Raw genomic sequence first — 19,253 nt, forward strand, 5'->3', positions numbered from 1 at the left:
TTAAAAAAACGAATGCAAAATTTGGTTGGCTATATTAGAGCATCGGATGAACTTTTTACCTCCTCTAGTGTTTTTCTACGCGATTGCATATTTACAGTTTTCAAAGCAGCTTTTACTTTTCTTTCCAATCGTTTTATTCTAATCTGTGTGCAAAAATGAATTGTTAATAATTAGTTTTTATCTTAGCAATTTACATTTCTTAATACTTGTTTTAAAACACAGACGATGGCACGAAGTCAAAATCCCAGAAGATAAGATAGAAATGTTTCTTGAAAAATAAGTAATAAAGGTACAAATCTAACAAAAACAAAATGAAATTTCTTCAGTGATCAAAGACTGAATTTGTATCTAAAATTTCCAGGTGCAGAAAATGATCTCCTTCATCTATAGTTTCAATTTAAGTTTGTCATATTTCTCATGTACCACTGAACAAACACTACAACTGCTATGACTACTACTAGCACCCAAATAGTAATTGTCCAGCGTACAACTGAGCTATGAAGGGAAGTCTTATTCTTTTGCCTGGGTTGGATCGAAAGGCAAACAACTGCCTACTTTCACAAAATAAAAAACATGATTTTTAAAATAGACTATTGGCATGATTTATTGCACGTCTTTCCTCTGAATGATTTTTCTAAAGCAATGTATCAATAATTTTTTCTGACTTTAATGTAGTGCATTAAGAGCCAGTATTGATTCCTCCAATGGACTGTGTTCCCTAGAATTTCTCTCTCCAGCAATTTCTGAAGTTGAACCAATTAATAATCCTCTTTTTGCCTCAAGCCAAAGCAGGCTGTTTGCAAACTTTGCAGCACATCTGACCTTGTGATCGGCTTCCAACCACATATTCATGGCATCCTTAAGACTGACTATTGCTATTTTCACAACACAGCTAATCTGCTGCTGATCCCAGCCCTTCAACTTGCCAAGGTGAATTCCTCCAATTCTCGCCTCTTGAACATCTCCAATTTTGATTGCTGCATTAATTGCTTAATTGGTAACTGTGCCTTCAGCTGTCAATCTGCAAGCTCTGAAATTCCCTCCATAAATCTCCTCCCCTCTTCCTTGCTTAACTACTTTAATGCACTCTTTAAAACCCCTTGTGGCTAACCTTTGTCATTTGATTCAATATCTGCTTACATGGCTCAGTGTCAAATTTTCCTAGTTAAAAATCTAGTGAGATATCTTGTTTTATTCCGATAAAAGATTCTAAATAAATACAAGGTAGTTGTTTAAAAACTTACTTGAATAGTTTTAGCCAGCTCTTCATGATTTTGTCTACACTCAATATTTTCAATTCTTTTTGTTAACTCTTCAAGTTTGTTGTCCAAATCATCACTTCTAAGTTCAGTGGCAATCTTTTGGTGAATCAATTTCTGGATCTGACAAGATAAACTGGAATGAATCTGTGATAGTAGGAACTGCAGATGCTGGATGAATCTGTGATTTGCAAGTCAAAGCAAAAGTTCAAAGCTTAATATATATACACGTGCCTATATTAAGCACTGTTAATTATCCACTGTAGGCATGGTCTGGTGTTGCTGTTTTAACAGTTCTGTTCCCACTTTCAAATGAACTGGCATCATTTGAAGCCAGAGAAATTCTCTTGAAGCACTGCGTAATATAGGAATATTATTAATTTCTCTCTCATCCATCCAAAATTGTCTGTAGCATCTGATTATGGAAACAACAGTTAAGTATTTATGAAATCTAATTTGGTAGTGATCAATTTGGTCAGTATTTCAGACATTGTGGTGAGATTTTTGGTAGATAACAAACGTGTCTCAGCAGAAATGTTCTTTTACTTTGATACGATCCCAGATGAGACAGCTAAATTTATGTTGCAATCTGTTTATAGAGACCAATAAATTTTGTGTTTAAAGCAAACAAGGTACTTAGTAAGCCACAGGATTCCAAAATGTTAGACAAACAAAATTTACTATACAAACAGTTGGAAAAGTAAAACAAACAACCACACAATATATAACTAATACTCTAATATCTAGAATTAACAAAAAAGGTAAATTTGTGTTTACATACAATCTGTGATTAGACACCCACAGCAGTACTCAAGTCGCAGATAAAGTTAACAGCTTTCTCAGTAACTTGTACAAACTTTAGGAACAATGGGTCACCAAATCTCATTAAAAGATTTGATAGCCTTCATGAAGGATCTTCACTAGTTTCTGAAAGATCTAGACTCTGAACTGACTCAAAAGTTGCTTTAACTTGTACAGTCTCAAAGACTGCTCATCTCCTCTTAGTTCAATCTCTTTTCCTGAGATGGAGTCCCTAGAATTCCAGAGACTGTTCACAATTACCTAGTTAGCAGCACAATTTTTGATTTTTAATCTGACAGTTCAGCCTCACGGAGCTTCTGCTGCAGTTGAATTTTCCTGAGCTCCCAGACCCATCCTTCTTAGTTTTCTCAGGCTATGCAACAGCATCAGGTGCAGTCCCAGTTCCTCAGCCATCTGCTGCCAAGAACTGATCATCTCCCAACCACGCAATCTTTTCTCACAAGATTATATCCCACTGACTTCACAAGGTTGCACTCCAGCATCTAATCACTAGTACAATTCTAGCTTTCTAACTGCTCCAAGCCCACAAGCCTGTGGGTCATCCTTTAACCCAAATGTAGGTATATGGAATCACGTTCCTGGAATCTCACTGACAAACTGACTTGAGCTGACAATTGCTTACTGACGCTTAAACTGATTTGAGGCACCCAAGCCTTGTCCTTGTTCCTAGGCAGGATTAAATGATGTTACAAACTGCCACCTTACAAGGCACAATGGAGGGAAAAAAATGGATTCTATTACAATGTGTTATTTCATTCCAAGGAGGTAGGGTAGGATGCAGTCTGAACTGTAATCCCAGAAAATAACTAACGACAATGGAACAGTCTAGACAATCTAGTTAAAAGCTCTGCCTTGGCTCTCTAGGACATCATACTAATTATTTGGTTACATATTAGCCCTCACCTCTCATTCTTTATTCCCCACCTACCTACCTCCATTGCCCATTTTAGTCCCTCTGCCCAGAAAATGCCCCCTATTCAATGGTAGCCCCAAACGTTCCACGTCAGCTGTCCCATACCCATTCTCCCTATATATACTGCATACAAGAACCAATAAATCCGACAGTAACAATGACACATGAACTGCTTAGAAAATAATTTTTTAATAATTTGGGTTCTTACAATTCTAAAAAGCATCAAACAGACCATTGAAATATTAATAACAGAAGCTTTAATGGACGTGGCATCTTCTAATTTTGTGCAAATAAACAGACACATTGACAAAACCTCTCTTAAAAAATTAAGCAAGTCAAAACTTCTCTGCAAATAAAATCTCTCAGCAATAATCGTTTTACAAAAGACTGTGCTTTCATCCAAGTTTCATTATGCAGCTTCAAGAACTCTTTGGGTCTACCTGGATGCTGCAGGTCAGCCTTCAGAGGAGTTCCGCCTCCACAGTAGGGGCTTTACTATGAAGTCCAAAGGTAGGTGGTCGTAAGTATATATTGAAGTCCCCCATCCCTTACTTATTGTCTATTGCAAGTTGCTGTTCTTTTCAAGCTTGAAGACCTCTGATTGGCCTTCCAGCTTCAAGAGCCAAGGAAAGGGAGTTCATCCTCTAGCTACTAAACGATCTCTCATGGAAGAATCATAAGTGACTGCTGGGATCCCTATACACACCAGCCTGCTGACCAACTCAGCCTGATGGCAGGATTCAGGGGCTTATAGTAAAAAATCTTGTACCGTCTCTCTGACAGTAATCTGGTTTATTACCACAGAACAGGGAAGATAATCACAGCAGTATGATGCCAAAGTAAAAGGAGTTAATAGAAATGGGACAATTTTACAACATCCCTTGTGAACAGTTTCATTGTGTTTTTTGGGACATCATGATCAATGAATCATTGCACACTTGCAAAATCATTCCTAAAATTGTATCACTGAAGTAACATTAACCAGGGTCACAACACCATTCTAGATTAAAATTTAAAAATCTAGACTTTTCAACCACTGCAGTCCAATTTAAAAACTCTTAATGCAAAGCATTTTGATTTTTCTTCAGTTAAAGTTGAGACAATGAAGACATTGCTTGCTAAAATGTAACAGACCCCTATAAACCTAATGAATCAAATCATTGGCTTAAAGTATTCTTTAAAGCATACTTGTAAAAATCCATTATCCATTCAATCATTTTTATTTCTCAGTATTTCCTTAAATGCAAACCAATTCGTATTACCCCATTTCCAAAGCAGATAAAAACAAGAGTCACCTCATACAAACACTTCTTCTTGGTAGTTTCTGCACTTTGACTTTTGGAAGTTAATTTAAGATGGTCACTTTTGTCACCTTCTGAAGTCTTAACTCGCTTGTTGCTACTTCTTTCTTCACCGCTTGAATGGGTCCTTTTTCTTAAAACTTAAATTAGAATATTATACAAATTATAAAAATGTATAATCTATTGAAATGTAATGTTTTCCTCATTAGAAGGGGAACTAATGTCAATTAATTAATTGATTTTTTTTATTTAGTTGGTTTTTCTTGGTCACCTATCTGGAGCATCCAAGCTGCTAAATTATTAGGATATTTTAAACATTGCTTAAAAAGACATTTATTTGAAAAGTTATCATAATATACTTAAAGACAATTCACAAATAACACCAATTTAAAGGGAAAACAAAAAACAGCTCCTTTAGAGAGAAGACTGGTTGCCAAACTAGGGCAGGACTTATACGCTTAATGGTAAGGTCCTGGGGAGCGTTGCCGAACAAAGAGACCTTGGAATGCAGGTTCATAGTTCCTTGAATGTGGAGTCGCAGGTAGATAGGGTGGTGAAGAAGGCATATGGTATGCTTGTCCTTTATTGGTCAGTGCATTGATTATAGGAGTTGGGACGTCATGTTGCGGCTTTACAGGACATTGGTTAGGCCACTTTTGGAACACTGCATTCAATTCTGGTCTCCCTCCTATAGAAAAGATGTTGTGAAGGTCGAAAGGGTTCAGGAAAGATTTACAAAGATGTTGCCAGGGTTGCAGGATTTGAGCTAAAGAAAGAGGCTGAATAGATTGGGGCTCTTTTCCCTGGAGTGTCAGAGGCTGAGGGGTGACCTTTTAGAAGTTTATAAGGTCATGAGGGGCATAGATAGGATAGGGGCATCCAAAACTAGAGGGCATAGGTTTAAGGTTAAAGGGGAAAGATTTAAATGGGACTTAAGGGGCAATGTTTTCTTGCAGAGGGTGGTGCATGTATGGAATGACCTGCCAGAGGAGGCTGGTACAATTACAAAATTTAAAAGGCATCTGGATGGGTATATGAATAGGAATGGTTTAGAAGGATATGAGCCAAATATTGGCAAATGGGACTTGATTAGGATATCTGCTTGGCATGGATGAGTCAGACTGAAGGCTCTGTTCCTGTGCTATACATCTCTATGACTCTATCACTTCAGGCTAATATCTCTCAAACATTTCAGCAACATGTGAAACTATTTCCTGCTGTTCAGCAGTAGCAATATGAGTAGTGTTTACCATTAACAAGATTCTAATACCAATCCAAAAGACCAGCATTTTGCCGATCAAACAAATGAGTAATGTGATGTACGGATTTCAATGCCAGTGTGATGTTATACATGTAGATTACATGTCTGATTATGATCCACTAGCATTTCAGACAACATATCCCTTTGGCATGGGGCTGACTGTGTCTCACAAACCCACGCTTGCAAATTGTAAAATGGTGTCCAACATTAGATAAGTTTTCATAATTGGACAACATTTGGTCAACAAAAACGAAGTTGCTGGAAAAGCTCAACAGGTCTGGCAGCATCTGTGAAGGAAAAAACAGAGTTAACGTTTTGGGTCCGATGAACCAGACCCAAAACGTTAACTCTGATTTTTTTCCTTCACAGATGCTGCCAAACCTGCTGAGCTTTTCCAGCAACTTTGTTTTTGTTCCTGGTTTACAGCATCCGCAGTTCTTTCTGTTTTTATTTGGTCAACAATCCTGTGTATGTAAATAAGTAAACTGGCAACCAGTTTTGGATTGTCAGTCAGGTTTGTACCATGGTGAATTTGCACCTAATGAGAGTAACTTGTATTTATAGAGATCTGTGTATTCAGACAGAAAAACCACTTGCTGACCATTCAGCATTATCCTCTCATAAAGCATAAATGTTGTTTTCCCTTTACATGGGTAATTCTTGTGAATTGCCCTAATTAGTGCAAGATGTGCTTTTTCCGCAGCAATACTCAGGTTCTGTACCATCAAGAAGCTATTTCTGTCTTAACTAATCAATTTCATAGAATACAATCATAGAATCCCTACAATGTGGAAGCAGGCCATTCAGCCCATCGAGTCACACTACTGCTCCGAACCATGCAGATGCTCTCTGCCCTACCTTATCTCTGTAACTCCATTTTCCCTTGGCTAATCCACCTATCCTGAACATCCCTGGACCCTATGGTCAGTTTAGTGTGGCCAATCCACATAACCTGCACATCTTTGGGGGAAACCAGAGCACCCAGTGGAAACCCTCACGGACACAGGGAGAATGTGCAAACTCCACACAGACAGTTGCCCAAGGCTGGAAACAAACCCTGGCGCTGTGAGGTAGCAGTGCTAACTAAACTCAAACTGTTTGTGTACTAAGCATGCTGTTATATCACTGGGAATGAAGCTGGTCAAGTGGTTGAAGTGTAAGTGGGCATTTTGGGGATAGTGACCATAACTCTAAATTTCAAAGTCATCATGGAAAGAGATAATGATAGTGCAGGAGTTAAATGTCTAAATTGGGGGAAGGCCAATTTCAATATCATTAGACAGGATCTGGCAAACATAGACTGGGAGCAGCTACTTGAAGGTAAATTTACATTTCGAAAGTGGGATAGTGTAATATAGAGAGAATTCAGGGACATTGTTTTCCTCTAACAGTGAAAAGCAAGAACAGAAGTCCAGAGAACCCTAGATGTCAAGGGATAATCGAGAGTTTGATAAAGAAAAAGTAGTAGGAACTTGTTAGGTACAGTGTATTAAAAACAGGGGGAGGCCCTTCAGAAATATATGAAAAAAAAATCAGAAGGGCAAACAGGGGCAATGAAATACCTTTGGCAGATAGGAATAAGGAAAACTCCAAGGCGTTTTGTAAGCATATTAAGAGCTAGAGCATTAGCAGGGAAAGATCGGGCCTGTTACAGAACAAAGGGGAAATCTATGAGTGGAGCTAGAAGACATGGGTAAGGTCTTAAATGAATATTTCTCATTTGTATTCACAAAGAAGAAATACATTGCAGCTGGAGACTTCAGTTGGGATAGTGAGCTTCTAGTGCATGTTAAGATTAATAAGGAGGAGGTATTAGATATTTTAGAGGACATAAAGGTGCATAAATCGTGAGGGCCTGATAAGATGTATTCCAGCTGCTGTGGGAAGCAAGGGATGAGATCGCTGGGCCCTGGCAGAGATATGTAATACTTTGCTGGCCACAGATGAAGTACCAGATGACTGGAGGAAAGCTAATTGGTTCCTTCTTCAAGACGGGCAGCAGGAGATCACAAAGTAATTAACCTGACATCAATGGTAGGGAAATTATTGGAAAAAAGTTCTGAAGGACAGGATTAATCAATACTTGGAAAGGCAAAAATTGATCAGGGATAGTCAGCATGGATTTGTGAGAGGGAGATTCTGTCTGACTAATTTAATTTAGTTTTTTGAAAAGGTGACTAAATATATTGATGAGAGTAGTGCAGTTGATGTGGTTTACATGGACTTCAGTTCGGCCTTTGACAAGGTCCCACGTGGAAGGCTTGTCGAAAAGTTAAGAGCCAAAGAGATCAAATGCAAGTTGGCAAACTGGATCCAAACCTGTCTTGCAAATAGGAGGCAAAGGGTGATGGTGGAGGGTTGATTTTGTGATTGGAAGCCTATGAACAGCGGTAAACTACAAGGGTCACCGCTGGGACCCTTCTTGTTTGTAATGTACATTAATGACTTGGATATGAATGTACTAGGTATAATTAGTAAATTTGCTGATGACATGAAAATTGTTGGTGGTGTTGATAGTGAGGAGGATGGTCTCGGTCTACAGTCTGATACTGATCGGCTGCTAAATTGGGCAGAGCAATGACAGATGGAATTTAATCTTTTTAAGTCTGAGATGGCACATTTTGGGAGGTCTAATAAGGAAAGGTTTTACCCAATGAATACTTGGTCCCAAGGGAGTACTGAGGAACAAAGGGACCTTGGTGTACAAGTCCACAGATTCCCGAAGGTGTTAGCACAAGCAGACAGGGTGGTGAAGGCAGCAAACGGGATGCTTGCCTTCATTAGCTGTGGCATAGAATATTGGAGGAAGGAAATCTCATTACAACTTTATAGAGCATTAGTTAGCTCACAGGTGGAATATCACCTGCAGTTCTAATTGCCACACAATTGGAAGGACATTGCATTGGAGATGGTGCAGCAGAGATTCACCAGGATATTGTCTGGAATGGAGAAGTCTCAGTTATGAGAAGAGACCGGATAGGCTGGGTTTGTTTTCCCTGGAGCAGAGAAGGCTGAGGGGTGATCTCATTGAGGTATACAAATCATGAGAGCCATAGACAGAATTGATCATAAGAATCTTTACCCCATGGCAGATATGACTAAGACTAGAGGACATGAGTTTAAAGGTGAAGAGTATGTGGTTTACAGGGGATCCGAGGAAACATTTTTTTCACCCAGATGGTGGCAAAAATATGGAACACGCTGCTTGAGAGAGTGGTGGAGGCAGTTACTCTGGTAACATTTAAGAAGCACCTGGTCAAGCACTTAAAATGCCATGGCACTATGGACCAAGTGCAGGAAATGGGATTAGTATAGTTTGTTTTTGTTTGGTTGACACAGACATGGTGGGGCAAAGGGCCTATTTCTGTGTTACGTGACTCTATGAAAATAAACGATGGAGGAAAACAAAATATTGTTGGGGAGCCAGAAAATGGTAGTGGAGTTAAATAAATATTTTACATCAGGCTTCATGGTAGAGAACACTAATAGCATTCCAAAAATACTCAATAATCAGGAGGATAAGGGGGTGGGTGGGGGCGTAAAGAATCAACACACTATCACTGGAGGAAAAAGTAGCTATGGAAACTAATGGACCAAAGGCTGTAAAGTACCCTAGATTTGATGGGTTTCAATATAGGATTTTAAAGGAAGTTGCTAAAGAGATAGTGCATGCACCGGTAGCAATCTTTCACGAATACTTAGATTCTGGAAGAGTTCTGGATGAGCAGAAATCTACCAATGGAATCTCTTTAAATCAAAAAGACAGTGACAAAACATAATTATAGGGCAGTTAGCTTAACATCTGTCATTAGGAAAATGTCAGAGTCCATTATAAATGACGTAATAGTAGGGTATTTTGAAATACATAATTTAATTTAACATGGCATCATAAAGTGGAAATCATGCCTGACAATTTTATTAAAATTCTTCAAGGTGGTAACAAGCAGGATAGATAAAGGGAAACCAGAAGATGTAACACACTTGGATTTCCAAAAGACTTTCAATAAGGTACCTCTGTAGCCAAATACTATAATCAGAGATAATAGCACATTTTACGTATCTTGAAGGGCCAATCAGGGAGAAACCTTCGTGGAGGCTGATCTGACGTTGTGTGTAAATGGATCTTGGAGAATAGTGAAAGGAAAACATCATACTGGCTGGGCAACAGTAGAGAATGGAGGAACAACTGTAGCCCAGGGTGCCCGTCTGGGAAAAATTCAGCTCAGTGATAGAACCTACAGCACTAGATAAGGCTTTAAAAATTGCAGAAGACAAGAAAGTGAATATTTAAATAGACACACTGGAACAATTGGGAAATAGCCAGATTGATAAGGCCATGAAGGATATGACCAATCATGAAGGAGGTGCATTTGTAGCTGCAGTAAAGATCCATATGTGAAGGGGATATTCCCAAGCTATGACGCTTCATGGAGCACCAAATGAGAGTGATTAGATTGGAAAAGGTGAGCAACACACGAAGGCCTGGGGTAGTATGTCCAACTGCCAAGAGGAGGAACTGCAGTGGATCAAGAAACTAAATACTTGGATATTGGAAAAAGTGATTCCCATGAGTCATCAGAAAAATAACATGACCAATGAATTTTACACTTACTAAACCTGGCTTACCAGCTAGGTTTATTAATCCAATATGTGGATGGATAGCATTGCAAAGAATCATCTAAATATGCAATAGACAAACATTATTGTAAAGCTATATGATGTTATTATCTCAGTACTTGCAGATATCAGAACACCATACTGTGCTCAACAACTGTAAACCCACCAAACGGAATGGTTAGGATAGGGGAGCCCAAGCTACTATTACCATGGTCATTCTTCAAGTAACATGATGATTCAGGATTGACAGCCTGTAATGATCAAAGCGCCATATACTGGGTCACGCAACAGCCAAGACGAATCACTAGAAGCTTTAAGTTTAGAATTGTACCAACAGAAAAGAAAAAGCTAGAAAATTAGACATAGAAGGAGAAGTCTAATCATAGATATCAACAGATCCTTTATTACTGCCAATTTAGCCCTGATCTTATAGAATTTGTTTGCCATTAATAACTATGCTTCCTGGATAGTCACAGAAAAAGTTTTGGTGTGAAGAGACCAGAAATATATCTTATTGGCAATTGATATATAAGAAGGATTTTTAAATAACTTGGGCTTTGCCAATGGTCAAAATGGGAAACTGAAAGGGTAAATATAGCAAGCTTCTGGAACAGTTCAAATACAAGTTGCTAGAACTAGTTAAGACTGTCAATATCTAGCTCGTGCCAAGAGATTTAAGAGATACTGCAAAAATATAACTAATACCATATATGGCATTAGTAGTGCTGGAATGGTGTAGGTTAAACAAATTGCAATTGGGCAGTATAACGAGGCAGTGTGTGTAGAATCATGTAATTAGATAACTGTACAAGACCTGGTATGCTGGAAATAGTACATCTGTAACCGTGTGTAGTCGATTAGTGGAAATGTGTACTAGCTTCAAAAGTGTGCGCTTCCCTTGCATATGCTTGAATAAAACCAGTGAACATAGGAACTAGAATTTTGTCTGATCATTGCGGGTCTGGGGAGGGAGAAGAATCTTTCTGCTTCACTGGTGGACACAGGCATCAGGAGTAAATGCCATGTATGAAGATCTCAGATAAATTATTCTCTTCGAAGAATTTAAACATTTTAATAAAACCTTTACCTTTAATAATTAGAATGCACGTTGAAGATAAAGGGTCGAAACTCTAAATCAGCATCAGGAATGCTTGATGATTGTGTGCTGATGTATAACACTAAACATCTTTTCTGTCATCCACATAAACCAAAAAAAACATAAGGTGAGAGAGTGAAAGGAGGGCAAACAGTCAGGTGAAAGAAATGCACTGAAACCAAAAAGGAAGATGTCAAACATGGAAGTGAAAATTGTCAGCCAAATGTTTCCATTGCAACAAGGTGGGGCACCTTTATTCAGAATATTAGAAATTTCATGGGACACCAGTGGACTTAATGGGGTTTATGATAATGATTCCAAAAAAGGAATACAAAAGAAAAATACTTCAGATAAAATTGTGTCTTTAACAACTATGAGACTGATGGTAAACATTACTGAGTGCAGGACGTGAACAAGGTAGATAGTGGTCAAAATTAGAAATATTAATCACCTTGATGATTAAATTGGTCATTTACACTTAAGGTGATGACTGGTGGAATTGTAGGATTTTATTTTTGGCACACTCTTCCATCAGGTTCGTGCTGCACTTGTCTTGCTTGGTTTTGTGTCATTAAATGAACGTATTTTTGTCATAAACTACATTTTAATTGTAACCAATGACAAACTACTCTATCAAGTATGCTGACTTGCCCTCTTTTTTTCCATTGTTTGGATTTAAGACCATGGTTTCTGATTGATTTATATAATTTTCAAACTTAAATGTAAAACTATCATATTATGGTCACACTTTCCCAAGATGTTCATTTACAAAATTATTAATTAGCACTTATTCTTTGCATAGCACTAGATTCAACATAGCCTATCCTCGATTTGGTTTTCTCGAGCATCATGTTGAGGAACCATCTTTCACACATTTCAAGAGTTTGTTTTCCTCAACATTAGTACTAATTAGGTTTAGAGATAACAAGGTGTAGAGCTGGATGAACACAGCAGGCAAAGCAGCATCAGAGGAGCAGGAAAGCTGACGTTTCGGGCCTAGATCCTTCTTCAGAAATGGGGGAGGGGAAGGGGGTTCTGAAATAAATAGGGAGAGAGGGGGAGGCAGATAGAAGATGGATAAAGGAGAAGATAGGTGGAGAGGAGATGGACAGGTCAAGGAGACGGGGATGGAGCCAGTAAGGGTGAGTGTAGGTGGGGAATCAGGGAGAGGATAGGTCAGTCCAGGGAGGATGGACAGGTCAAGGAGACGGGGATGAGGCTAGTAAGTAGGAGATGGGGATGGGGCTTGAGGTGGGAGGAGGGGATAGGTGGGAGAAAGGACAGGTTAGAGAGGCAGGGACAAGCTGGGCTGGCTTTGGGATGCAGTTGGGGAAGGGGAGATTTTGAAGCTTGTGAAGTCCACATTGATACCATTGGGCTGCAGGGTTCCCAAGTGAAATATGAGGTGCTGTTCCTGCAACCTTCGGGTGGCAACCACTGACGCCGACGTCACTCTGCCCACTGATGCTGACGTCGCTCCGCCCACCGCTGATGTCGCTCCGCCCACTGCCTCCACAGCCAGCAGCTCCAGAGGAGACAGTAGCACCCTCCCCTGCCGAGTCTTCACCATCCCCCCAGACCTCCCCCTTACTGAGGACGAACGGTCAGTCCTCAGTAAAGGGCTCACCTTTGGCCCCCTCCACCCTAACATCAATGAATACCACTCATGCTTGGACGTTGAACAGTTTTTCCGCCGCCTCCGCCTCTGCGCTTACTTCTTTAACCGTGAGGCTAACCCTCCCTCCACTGACCCCTTCTCCCGCCCCCAACACACCCCCTCCTCCTGGAGGAACATAAAACTTACCTCTTAACTTGAAAAGTCATTTTTAGTTAATTGAAAAACCTAAACAACAACTAGGCTTGAGAGGTTAACACTCAACACCCATCACTTCCCCCTCAGCTTCACACCGTATTAGTTTGGGCAGCATTCAGTTACAACTTCACTGGCACAAACTATAAAATTTTAACTTACTCACCAGAGCTTTTCTTGTCCATCAGTATAATTGCATTGCATTCAATCTGCTCTTGGTAATCAATCAGTAATTTAGACTCATCTATCTGGGATTGATCTTCTACATGAAGGTATTTTGAAACAGAAGGTTTTTGTCTTTCATTTAGTACACTTCCTTTAACCTTTTCAGTTACATTGTGAGAAATATGTAGGGCTGACAAATGCACATTACACATCAGGTTCTGATGAACTTCACTGGACATCTTTTCTGAAATAGGACTAATAGAATGGTTTATTTTCTTTAGATTACTTGTCTTATCATGAACATCTGAAGAAACAAATTTAAGATCTTCAACACCGATAACGTGAAGGACGGGCTCAATATTCCACTTCTTATCAACACTGATGGAAGTCACACAGTTCTTCTGGTCCAGCGGTGCAGGAATTTTCATTGAATGGGTTTTAGAAGTTCTGCTGAAGTCTTCTTTTAATGCAGATGTGGAGCAGGAAATGACGCTACCATTTGTAGCAGTTAAGTTTTGGTCAATAGTTTCAGAGGATGATTTTAGAGGCTTTCTGAGTGAACCAATATTCTGATGTTCTTTTTGCTGAGGATATGGATGATCATTGGATTGTATATCTTCCTGACTTTTTAATCTGGCATTCTCCAGTTGGTTTTCTGTTACACAGATGTCAGATAAATGTTTGAATTTGGCCTTGACGACGTCATTTTTGCAATGAAATGTTAAACTCTGGTTCAGTTCTGGTTTTGAAATATCATTTTTTGGACAGTTTGAAATAAAATGTTCATTGTGTTTACTGACATCTTCTGCATCAGTGCCCTTCAAATGGCTTTTCAGATGATCACAATCTCTAAAGGGCTGTTTGCTGCCATTCGGAGGTCTGATTCTGATTAATGCTTCCCACTGCTTGCGGTCACTTACTCGAAGTGTTTTCTTAGCTCTGAAAACCTTCCTTGGAGCAATATTTGCTATATCCATATCTGATTATCTAGAACATTTAAAAATATAGTGCAAATACTAAAGTTATTAATGAGGCCAAATATAAAATTTAGGATTTACAGCAGAATTGTGCCTATCATATAGATTTTCAGCATGTATCCAAGATATTTCTTAAGAGGTCTTAGAACATAATGGTATTGTCCCTATCATTGAGCCAGAAGGCCCTGGTTCAAGTCCCAGCTGTTTCAGACATGTATAATAACGCATCTGAATAGATTCATTAAAGATATCTTGCAGGTGTTTTTAAATTGATCAGGTAACTAGGTTGATTATGCAATGAAATAGGTTTTAAACAATTCAATAAAATATCCATAAGCATTTTTAATTAAGCAATTTTGATGTATTTTTAATTAATCCATGGGATGGGGAAATTACTGGTAAAGCCAGCAATTATTGCGCACCCTCCCCCCAATAATCGCCTTTGCGAAGATGACAGTGAGCCATTTTGTTGAACTGCTGCTACCCTTCTAGGGTAGGTACACCACTGTGCTGTTAGAAAGTGAATTGTGCACCTTCTCAGCCCACTGACTCCATCTATAGCAAATGCAGATTTATGTGACAGAAGGTTGAACAATTGTGCTGTTAGGGAGAGAGTTCTCGGATATTAACACAGCAATAGTAAAGTAACAGCAATACATCTCCAGGTCAGGATGAAATCAGACTTTGAGGCGATCTAGCAGGTTGTATTCTCATGCACTTGCTGCATTTCTCTTTTGAAGGAAACAATTTCTGAATTGTTACCACCTTGTGCCATTGACTACACGTCTCACAAATTTTAAAGATATTCCAAATGCAAAAAATGTGGAAAATCAATGTCAACAGTGGAATGATCCAGCACAATTGAAAGACTTGAAACAAATAGGGAGTTGAATCAGAAAAGTGCTGATTAAATAATGCCAGGCCTGAGTGAAATGAGGAATGTGAAGGTTAATATTATGAAAGAAGATTGGGAGTTTAAACAGCCATCAGATGAGCCAAATTGGTAGCTGGCTTATTCTTGAATTCAGACAAGATAATGAAACATGGTTCCAGCATTCTAAAAATAAAAAAAAAATGTACATTCAAAAATAGTAGGAACTGCAGATGCTGGAGAATTTGACATAACAAGGTGTAGAGCTGGATGAACACAGCAGGCCAAGCAACATCACAGGAGCAGAAGGGTCTTTTTCTTTTTCTGAAGAAAGGCCTAGACCCGAAACGTCAGCTTTCCTGCTCCTCTGATGCTGCTTGTCCTGCTGTGTTCATCCAGCTGTACACCTTGTTATCTCTGTACATTCAAAACATGTTTTCGCATTTTTGCTATTAATTACGTGCTTGAGAAAAAGTTAATTAATTTTTCCTGACAGTAATTAGTAGACTATTAAATGTTTTTCTTTGGATTATGCCAATTGACATTATTCTTGACGGACAGGGAAGAAACAATGACTGGATTTGAAATTTAGTAAGTTATTTTGCTTTTGTAGGATTTATTCAAGATAAATTGTAAATTTATAATTTCAAAACATTCATGCTGACAGTTTTGCACTGTAAACTGGAGTGGGCTTTTATTTACTGTCTGGGTAGCTTGTGGTGACCCATGAATGAAGCATAAATAAAATCTGAGGTCACTGTATTTCAGTTTGTGTTATGTCCATATTCCCTTTCTTGGAAGAAGGCATTACAAACATTCCATTAGACCTAACTGCCAAAAAAGTAAACGGGCAGAAGAAAAAGGCGAAAGTCATTGCAATGACACGCAGATTTAGAGCAGTTACTACTGTAAGAGACCTTGAGGCAGATTTTCTGGTGAGTGACATTTTTTTTAAAGCACCTGCATTTTGAAGAGGAGATTTTACTTAGGCCTTCCTTAGAAATATGCTCTTTTATAGTGTAGAACTGTTAGAGGAAGGCAAACTATTCTCCTTTTTCACAGCAGTCAGCCGCCGTAATCTCAAATTTAAAGGTCCGGACAGCCACTTTGACAGCAGCTGTCAATGGACAAGTATATAAAGGTTAGTGAGAGGTTAGGGTGCTGGGAGGGATGAATGCCAAATTGGGTAGGGAGTCAGGTAAATGGGGTGCCAGTTGGTGTGGGGGTACTGTGCAAGGTGGTAGATTAGTGTTTAGGGTAGGTTGAGGTGGTATGGAGAAATTGGGTATAGCAGCAGGGATGGGTCAGTTTGAGTCCAGTTCAGTAGGCAGAGGGGAATTGATGGTCAGGTCTTGTGGTACGGAGAGTAGGGTTCAAGTCCGATCATGGTGGTATGTTAGGTGCAAAGGTGGGGTTGGATCCAGTGCTGGATTAGGTTCGACAGTAGTGGAGATTTTCAGCTGTTGGGGGTTTTGGGTGGAGTGTGATAGGGAGGGATGGCTGTCTGGTCCCTGGAACAGTATTAAGTCACATGGGGAGGAATACGATAAACAATTGGGGATCCTGTTCAGACAGCAGGTCTAGCAGTAAAACTCGCAAAAGTGCGAATTTGCGAGGGCAATGGTAAATTACATTCGCTGTTAGTCAAGGGCAGGTGGTGTCACAAACAACAACTGTTAGAACCTTGATAACTTTTCTGTCTCACAGACAAAACGGGACATTGAGGTTTCTGGGGACATGAGGGTTTTACTGGAAGCTCGTACCAAATTTTAGTATGGTAGCTGTATTCCTTACAGATTTGCTGCAAAAGCAGGTAAAGATAACATGGAGCACAGGATGCCAGGCAGCCTTTGAAAACATAAAAGCTATAATTGCTAAATGAGCCCACATTTAAAGCTCCCGATTTTACCAAACTTTTAAGTTGGCACTGGATGACAGCGATGTAGGTATTGCAGCAATTCTAATACAGGATGACTTCAGAGGCATCAAGAAGCATCAAGAAAAGTGGGCTACTTTTCGAAAAGCTAGATCGACATCAAAAGAAAATACTCCACCATTGAGAAGGAAGTACTGATATTACGATATTAGAGGCCCTTCAGCACTCTGAGGTGTATAAGCATCACGGAGGTTGAGAGACCTCTGTGTTTACAGACCACAATCATTAATTTTTAATGGGAGTCTTAAACATAAAACACCACTGTTGTTCTGGTGGAGTTTGTCACCTCAACATTTTAATGTTAAGTTAGCCCGTATCAAGGGTATGGATAATGAAATGGCATATACCTTGTCAATGGTGTAAAGAAGTCTTACTTGTTTATGTAAATATATTTAATTAAGAGTGAATTCTGTTGTTGTTCAAGTAATATAGGGGTTCACGATTGTAAAGATTTCATGGGTGGGCCAAGAAGTTGAATTTGTTACATGTGTCTCATCTTAACATTTACTAATCTGTAATGAAATGCCCTGGAATGAGTTTTATTCCTTTTGGTGGAGAGGTAGGGTTATAACATTACCTATTCTTTCTAACTTTTCTTTTTATAACTAACTCCTATGTTAGTTTTTAAAAACTAAGAGAAAAGACTGGTATTATCTATAAGGTTCATCATTCAGTCTATTGCTCGCCCCTCACTAGGGGAACTGACTTTGGGGATTGCAGGAATCAGCACGTATTGGCCACAGATCAGTCACTCCTGTACTGCAGAAAGCCAACCAAAGCTAAGAGAGAGTTTAAAGCTATGACCTTGCAACAAGCTTGAAAATGACCAGTAAGAAAAGTTACAATCTGGACAGAAAAGTGAGGGGTTTGAGTTGTAAAGGCAAACCCTGCAGCGCTGTGTGGTTGATCAACAGCTAGAGCTTGAGCAGTGAAGTCCAAGAAAGGATTGCTGTTAGAGAGGACGTACTGTGAGTGTCTGCTTGGTAAGGAACCATTGCTTGAAGCAAAGAACGGATAACTGTGACTTGAGCAGTAAAGGTTGAACTGGAAGACCGTTTTTGGCAAGGAGCTGCATCATGAGTGTGCATTGGTAGGATACCATGTGGAGACTGTCCAGAAGAAAGAATCAACCCACCTCTGTTACTTTTTCAAAGGCTTAAGGTCTTTCATCAACAAACTATCGTAGAGCTACTCAGAGGGGTTTAACATATTGAGACGTTGGAACTGCTAGCTCGAGATTCAAATGCTAAGAGTCCAGCCACATGGCTTGCCACCTTTCTATCTTTAAACTAATATTTAACCTCCATTACTAACCTTTTGTTTTATCTGTCAGGTTTAAGTGCCAGCGTGGGGAAAAGGGGGATTTCGGAGTAACATTTAGTTAGTGGCTTTAAGAATGTGTACCATTGCCATTCCTAGACTTTTGTAAAGTAGATTTTGTTAGTAATAAATAGCTATTCCTCTTTTACACAAAACAAAGGGAGTCAGAAATCTGTGTGATAAGTACAGCTTGAATTGAGAGACAGGTCAATTAAGAGGAGTTATCACATATCACAGACCCACAGTTCTCCACGTTGTGTTTTTCCATCTGGTTAATTCGCCATCTGTGACAGCACTTAGAAAATCATGTCCTATATGCAATCTTTTATCCAATGATAAGAGTCTGCATAAGCAGGCACCCAATATTTTAAAGTAATCCTCTCCACTATATCTATATCCTTTCAAGTCTACATGCCAAAAGTTGCACACATTTCTCAACCCTCCCCCAAGTAGAACATTAATTACAGTACTCACAAAACTTTGTTCTATTCAAAATCAAAAAGGCTTATGTACAACATCTTCTGATATTTCCAACCCTTTGCAGTTGGAATTATCAACGGAAGTTCCAATCACCCTTTCCATATTTTAAAAATACTTCCATTCCTTGATATCATTATTTGTCATTTACTCTCTCCTACTTTCTTCTCCAGTACATATTAACTAACATAATTCTGAGGTACAGTCACATACAGTTTTAACATAATGGACATAACTCTCTATCTAAAAAGTCATAGTTCTACCACAAGTGATCTTGTCTCTGCCCTTATGCTCAAAGCTGACAAGAAGAAATAAAGGAATATCCCACCAAAATCAAAAGCTCATGTCTAATACAACTGAGCAAGAATGTCGTTACACCGAGGATAATTGGGGGAAATCAAATGAATTGCTTTATGAGTACAAGGGCT

The 19,253-nt window shown here is 39.2% G+C and overlaps 1 protein-coding gene across 6 annotated transcripts in view; it reads right to left on the bottom strand.

Annotated features, from left to right (window-relative positions):
- LOC109921518 (activating transcription factor 7-interacting protein 2-like) overlaps positions 1-19,253 on the bottom strand; it is an 85,367-nt gene that overhangs the window by 50,849 nt on the left and 15,265 nt on the right. For all 6 annotated transcript variants that reach the window (XR_007264420.1, XR_007264419.1, XM_048609948.1 and 3 more), the window contains 4 exons: positions 13,246-14,231; positions 4,290-4,435; positions 1,245-1,382; positions 60-143 (listed from right to left, as the gene is read on the bottom strand). Coding sequence is in view for 4 of the 6 variants with exons in the window: in XM_048609948.1 (XP_048465905.1) it covers positions 60-143; positions 1,245-1,382; positions 4,290-4,435; positions 13,246-14,221 (1,344 nt within the window). In the remaining 2 variants the exon portion in view is untranslated. The remainder of the gene's footprint in view (positions 1-59; positions 144-1,244; positions 1,383-4,289; positions 4,436-13,245; positions 14,232-19,253) is intronic.

This window comes from Rhincodon typus, chromosome 21 (assembly GCF_021869965.1).
Source record: "Rhincodon typus isolate 14 chromosome 21, sRhiTyp1.1, whole genome shotgun sequence".
NCBI lineage: Eukaryota > Metazoa > Chordata > Chondrichthyes > Orectolobiformes > Rhincodontidae > Rhincodon > Rhincodon typus.